Source organism: Chiloscyllium plagiosum, chromosome 5, assembly GCF_004010195.1.
Source record: "Chiloscyllium plagiosum isolate BGI_BamShark_2017 chromosome 5, ASM401019v2, whole genome shotgun sequence".
In the NCBI taxonomy this organism is placed as follows: Eukaryota; Metazoa; Chordata; class Chondrichthyes; order Orectolobiformes; family Hemiscylliidae; genus Chiloscyllium; species Chiloscyllium plagiosum.
Genome location: NC_057714.1, coordinates 122,780,111 through 122,787,541, shown reverse-complemented (window position 1 = coordinate 122,787,541; position 7,431 = coordinate 122,780,111). Strand labels below are relative to the sequence as shown.

At 44.8% G+C, this 7,431-nt stretch overlaps 1 protein-coding gene across 1 annotated transcript in view; it reads left to right on the top strand.

Moving 5' to 3' along the window:
- LOC122550355 (IQ motif and ankyrin repeat domain-containing protein 1-like) overlaps positions 1-7,431 on the top strand; it is a 159,804-nt gene that overhangs the window by 47,299 nt on the left and 105,074 nt on the right. The window contains exon 7 of the mRNA XM_043691084.1: positions 5,637-5,729. Coding sequence (XP_043547019.1) covers positions 5,637-5,729 — 93 coding nt within the window. The remainder of the gene's footprint in view (positions 1-5,636; positions 5,730-7,431) is intronic.

The window sequence follows — 7,431 nt, the reverse complement described above, 5'->3', positions numbered from 1 at the left end:
GGAATGAGCTGCCAGAGGAAGTGGTGGAGGCTGGTACAATTGCAACATTTAAAAGGCATTTGGATGGGCATATGAATAGGAAGAGTTTGGAGGGATATGGGCCGGGTGCTGGCAAGTGGGACTAGATCGGGTTGGGATATCTGGTCGGCATGGACGGGTTGGACCGAAGGGTCTGTTTCCATGCTGTACATCTCTATTCTATTACTCTTTGAGAAGGACCCAAAAGCTTTTCACAGTATCCTAGGTGTGGTCTAACTTGTGCCTTGTGCATTTAGAAAATAAAACATAGATCATTGCAGCGCAGTTACAGGCCCCTCAATGTTGTGCCGATCTGTGGAACCAATCTGAAGTCTATCTATCCAACGCGATTCCATTTTCATCCATTTGTCTATCCAATGACCATTTAAATGCCCTTAATGTGGATAAATATGAGGTTATCCAGTCCAGGAACAAAAACAGGCAGACAGATTATTATCTGAATGGCTATAAATTGAGAGGGAAATGTGCAATGAGACCTAGGTGTCCATGTGTACCAGTGTGTAGGTGCAGCAGGCAGTGAAGAAGGTAAATGGGATGTTTGCCTTCATAGCGAGAGGATTCGAGTTCAGGAGCAGGGATGTCTTGCTGCAACTATACACGGTCTGGGGGAGACCACACCTGGAGTATTGTGTATAGGTCTGGTCCCCGTATCTGAGGAAGGATGTCCGTGATGGAGGGAGGCCAGTGGAGGGTCACCAGACTGATTCCTGGGATGGCAGGATCTGACACAGGAGGAGAGACTGGATCAGTTAGACTGATGAGTGATGGGGTTCTTGTAGAAATCTGTAAAATTCTAACCGGGAGACTGGATTGATTAAAAAACACCATAAGAAATAGGACTCGGAGTAGACGGTTTGGACCTCCAGCCTGCTACACTAATCAATTGGATCATGTTCTTTTGTTCACCCTTACAAAATGAACACATTCAAATTCTTGCACTTTTTACTGCATTTGCCAACATTTTTCCCACTTACTTAACCTATGAATGTCTCTCTGCAAACTAGTTGTCTCCGTCTCACAACCTGCCTTTCCAGTATACGCTCTTCCTTCCTCCAAGTCATGAATATATATTGTAAACAGTTAGAACATGGAACAATATGTGGTCCCTTTGATCCACAATGTTGTGCTGAATATGATGCCAGGTTAAACTAATCCCTTCTGCCTGCCCTCAGTCCATATCCCTCCATTCCTTGCATATGCATGTGCTTATCCAAAAGTGCCTTAAATGCCCCTATTGTATGTGTCCACCACCCTCCCAACAGCACCTTGCAGCCTCCTATCACTCCCTGTGTAAAACACCTGCCTCTCACATCTCCTTTGAACTTGCCCCTTCTCACCTGAAATGCATGCGCCCTAGTTTTAGATCCTGGGAAAAAAGATTCTGACCTTCAACCCTATCTCTGCATCTCATTATTTTATCGACTTCTATCAAGTCTCCCCTCAGCCTCTGCCGCTGCAGAGAAAACAACCCAGATGTTTCTAGTCCCTCCTTCTAGCTCACACCCTCTAATCCAAGCAGCACCCTGGAAAACCTCTTCTGTACCCTCTCCAAAGCCTCCACATCCATCCTGCAATTGGGCAACCAGAATTGAATGCAGTACCCTAAACACGGCCTAACCAAAGTCTTAGAAAGCTGTAACATGATATCCTGATTCTTGTGCTCAGTGCCCTGACCAATAAAGACAAGTATGCCATACGCCTGCCTCCTTGACCACCCTATTGACTTGTGTGGCCACTCTCAGGGAGCTATGGACTTGACCCCCAAGATCCCTCTGTACATCATTGCTGTTCAGGGTCCAGCCATTAACTGTATATTTTTCCTTAACATTTGATCTCCCAAAGTGCAGCAGCTCACACTTACCAGGATTAAACTCCATCTGCCATTCTTCTGCCCATATCTGTGACTAATCTATATCCTGCTGTATCCTTTAACAACTTTCTACACTATCTACATTTTTATCCAAGTCATTTATTTATACACATATGTATATATATATATATATCACAAACAGCAGAGGTCCCAGTACGGATCCTTGCAGAACATCATTAGTCACGGACCCCCAGCCTGAAAAACACCCTTCCACCCCTACCTTTCGCCTTCTATGGGCAAATCAATTCTGAATCCACACCACTAAGTCACCATGGATCCTGTGCATCTTAATCTTCTGGATGAGGGACTTGTTAAAAGCCTTACTAAAATCTATGCAGACAACATCCACCCTCATTGATCATCTTTGTCACCTCCTCGAAAAATTAAATCAAGTCAGTAAGACATTACCTGCCCTGCACAAAGCCATGCAGCCTGTCGCTCATTAGACTATACTTACATAGAACAGTACAGCATGGTACAGGCCCTTCGGCCCACTATGTTGTGCCAAGTGTTTATCTTAATCTAAGATCAACCTAACCGACACACCTCTCAATTTACTGCCGTCCATGTGCTTGTCCAGCAGTTGCTGAAATGTTCCTAATGTCTCTGACTCTACCACCACCACTGGCAGTGCATTCCACACACCCACCACTCTCTGTGTAAAGAACCTACCTCTGACATCTCCCCTAAACCTTCCTCCAATCACCTTAAAATTATGACCTTCGTGACAGGCATTTCTGCCCTGGGAAAAGTCTCTGGCAAACTACTCGATCTCTGCCTCTCATTACCTTGTACACCTCTATCAGGTCACCTCTCTTCCTCCTTCTCTCCGCTGTGAAAAGCCCAAGCTGACTCAACCTCTCTTCATAAGACAAGCCCTCCAGTCCAAGCAGCATCCTGGTAAGTCTCCTCTGCCCACACTCTGAAGCATCTACATCCTTCCTCTAATGAGGTGACCAGAACTGGACACAATATTCCAAGTGAGGTCTGACCAGGGCTCTATGGAGCTGCAGCAAAACCTTGCGGCTGTTAAATTCAATCCCCTGCAAATGAAAGCCAAAACACCACATGTCTTCTTCACAACCCTACAAAACCACTGACCTCTGTGTCACTAACCCACCCTTCCATTTCTTCATCCAAGTCATTTATAAAAACTACAAACAGCAGAGGCCCAAGAACAGATCCCTGTGGGACACCACTGGTCACTGACCTCCAGGTGAAATAAGTTCCATCCATTACCACTCGCTGTCTTCTTTCAGCCAGCCAATTCTGTATGCAGACAGCTACATTTCCCTGTATCCCATACTCCCTAAGTTTCTGAATGAGCCTAATGTGGAGAACCTTATCAAATGCCTCACTGAAATCCATACACACCTCATCCACTGCTTGACCTTCATCAACTTGTCTCGTCACATCCTCAAAGAACCTGATAAGGCTTGTGAGGTATGACCTGCCCCTCACAAAGCAATACTGACTACCTTTCATCAAACGATGTTTTTCCAAATAGCCATAAATCCTACGTCTCAGAATCCTTTCCAATACTTGCTTATCACAGACGTCAGACTGACTGGTCTGTAATTCCCAGGGATTTCCTTGTTCCCTTTCTTGAACAGAGGAACAACATTCGCCTCCCTCCAATCATCCTGTGGAGAGTGAGGATGCAAAGATCATCACCAGAGGTGCAGCAATCTCATTCCTTGCTTCCAGTAGTACCCTTGGATATATCTGCTCCAGGCACAAGTTCCCTCTACTATCCCTGATCGGCCCTACCCTCTCTCTGATTATTCTCTTATTCCTCACGTATGTGTAGAACACCTTTAGATTTTCTCTAATCCTTCCCATCAAGGCCTTTTCATGTCCCCTCCTAGCTCTCCTCAGTCCATTTTTGAGTTCTTTTCTAGCTACCCTGTAATCCTCTAAAGCTATGCCAGATCCTTGCTTCATCAACTCTAAGTGAGCTTCCTTCTCCCTCTTGACATGAAGCTCCTCTTCTCTTGTCATCCAAGGCTCTGTTACCTTACCATTCCTTGCCTGTCTCATTGGGACAAAGTTATCCATCACTCCCAACAAGTGCTCCTTAAACAGCCTCCACATTTCTGTTGTGCATTGCCCATAGAATAATTGTTCCCAATTTATACTCCACAGCTCCAATCTAATAGCAGTATAATTTCCCCTCCCCCAATTAAATACCTTCCCATACTGTCTGCTCCTATCCCTCTCTGTGGCAATGGTAAAGGTGAGGCAGTTGTGGTCACTGTCACTGAAATGCTGTCCCACCGAGAGATCTGACACCTGGCCTGGCTTGTTGCCCGGCACCAAATCCAATATGGCCGCTCCCCTTACGGGCCTTCCTACAGATTGGGTCAGAAAATCCCTCCCTGGACACCCCTGACAAAATCAGCTCCATCCAGATCATCTGCACTCAATATTAGGGAAGTTGAAGTCATCCATAACAACGACTCTGGTACGTCTGCTGCTGCTTTGGGAGGTGGGGGGGTGGGAAATATAGAAAACACCCAATAAAGTGACTGCTCCTTTCCTGTTTCTGACTTCCACCCATACTGACTCAGTAGACAAACGTGATCAACAACCTTGTTTTCTGTAGCTGTGATGCACTCTCTAATTAACAATGCTACTCCCCCTCCTGTTTTAGTCCCTTCCCTGTTCTTTTTAAAAGATCTAAACCTTGGAACATCCAGCAACTATTCCTGCCCCTGTGAAATCTATGTCTCCATTATGGCCACAACATCGTATCCCCAAGTACTGATCCGTGCTCAGTTCATCACTCATATTCCTGACACTCTGCATTGAAACAACTCACTTTAAAGCATCCCTTTTGCTCTGTCACCTGTGTGTCCTTCCTGACGGACGCTTTGCATTCTATTTCTGCCCTGGTTGAGACTTCGCGAAAAGCTCTGATAAATCAGTCCGACTTGATTTCCCTTTCATGAAGCCAAGCTGACTCTGTTTGATTAGATCATGATTTTCCAAATGTGCGTAAATCCTACCCCTAAGAATTCTTTCCAATAGTTTTCCAACCACCGATGTGAGACTCTGCGTCAAAACTCCCTGAATTAGCTATATTCCCCTTCTTGAACAGAGGAATAACGCTAACGACTCAGTAATTGTGGTGCCCGTACAGATCCCTGTGGGAGGCCACTCGATACAGGTCATCAACCTGTAAAACCCCTTCTCCTCACTTGCTGTTACCTGCCAATGAACCAATTCTGTATCCGCACCTATATATTACCTCTGACCTAATTACATTTTGTGAGGTATCTGGTCAAATGTGTTCTGGAATTCTAAATACAATATATTGACTGGTTTCTCTCTGTCCACTCTGGTTGCGACTTCCTCGAATAAATCTCTAATAAATCAGTCAGGTGTGTTTTTCATGAAGTCAAGCTGACTCTGTTTGATTAGATCATGATTTTCCAATGTTCTGCTGTTACTTCTTTAATAATTGAATCCAAAACTTTTCCAACAATAGATGTGAGGTTAATCAGCCTATAGTTGCTCACTTTTTTAATTGTCTCCCTTTTTGAATAGGGGTGTGACAGCAGTTTTCCAACTCTCTGATATTTCTTCAGAATCCAATAATGTTTAAAACTTCCAGAACCTTTGCCGAAGCTCACTGCAGTATTTAGTTTGTGAATATCCTGAGTCGTGTATGAAACCAACTCTGGGAATACAACTAAGAAATTAACTGCAACCATTTTCTTTGCAGCTGCACAAAGCCTACTGTGAGCTTAACAAACGCATTAATGAACATGACAAGTGTGTTTCTAAAAACATGAGTAAAACAGACATCACACTACAGGTGAGTCAGAGGATTTGGGAGGCATGAGTCTCAGTGTTCTGTTTTCACTTAGCCCCCTCTTTCTGCCTCACAGTAACTTTCTTCCTCTTTCTCACTCTCTCCCTCTCTCTCTCTGTTGCGTGTGCTTTCTCTCTCTTTCTCAATTACTGAGCCAGTATCTGATGGCTAGAACATGCAAGCACCCTGCCAGAGTTCCTGTTTGCTGTGATGGAGAATGGAAGCATGAGACTTGCAGGTGAAATCCGCGACAGGTGAAGAAAATGGCAGTCCAAACATCGCAGATTGGGTGAATTGGCCATGCTAAATTGCTCGTAGTGTTAGGTGAAAGGGTAAACGTAGGGGAACGGGTCTGGGTGGGTTGCTCTTCAGAGGGTCGGTGTGGACTTGTTGGGCCAAAGGGCCTGTTTCCACACTGTAGGGAATCTAATCTAATCTAATTGAATTAGTATTGACTTGCTACGAAGTGAAGAATGAGGAAACTGTAGCTATTGTAACAAGGTGGACCTCATAGAATGTGGTTCCCTGATTGGGTTTGTTAATCAGGTCCAATCAGGGAGCCCCGGCTAACAGAGAAACAGAGGAGTATTAGAGATCCAGATCCTCTATGTCCTGTCTCTGATGAGGCTGTGCCAAAGGCAAGGACTTCTCGTGTAAATAAAGGGTGACTTGGTGATGGGATACTGGCCTCTGTGGTGTTATTTTAGTGGTGATGAGAGTAAAACATGATCCTAAAGAAACCTGCTTACAACAGTCATCTTCAGAAGGACTTGGAGAGCCTTGGAAAGTGGGCAGAGAAGTGTCAGATGGAACAGATAAGGGTACACATTTTCATAGGAAAAATAGAGACATAGTGAGAGTGTGGTGCTGGAAAAGCACAGCAGGTCAGGCAGCATCTGAGGAGCAGGACAGTCAACATTTCAGACAAGAGCCCTTCATCAGGAATAAGGACTGATGAAGGGCTCTTGCTTGAAACATTGATTTTCTTGCTCCTCAGATGCTGCCTGACCTGCTGTGCTTTTCCAGCACCACACTCTCACTATGTCCCTATTTTTCAGCACCAAACTCTCGTCTCTGATCTCCAGCATCTGCATACCTCACTTTCTCCTAGAATAGAGATGTAGACTATTTTCTAAATGTGGAAAGACTTCAGAAATCTAAAACTGTTTTCCCTGGTGTGTCGGAGACTGAGGGGTCACCTTATAAAGGTTTATAAAATCATGACAGGCATGGAGAGTGTAAATAGCCATGGTCTTTTATGTGGGGTGGGCAGTCCACAGCAAGAGGGTAAAGGTTTAAGGTGAGAGTGGAAAGATTTAAAAGAGACCTGAGGGGTATCCTTATCACGGAGAGGGTAGTGTGTGTATGGAATGACCTGCCAGACGAAGTGGTGGAGGCTGATATTTGAATTTAACATTTAACATGAGATATTTGTATCATCGATAGTCACATGTGAGGTGCCAGAAGACTGGAGGTTGGCTAACGCAGTACCACTATTTAAGAAGGGTGGTAAGGACAAGCCAGGGAACTATAGCTCAGTGAACCTGACCTTGGTGGTGGGCAAGTTGTTGGAGGGAATCCTGAGGGACAGGATGTATATGTATTTGGAAAGGCAAGGACTGATTCGGGATAGTCAACATGGCTTTGTGCGTGGGAAATCAGGTCTCACAAACTTGATTGAGGTTTTTGAAGAAGTAACAAAAAG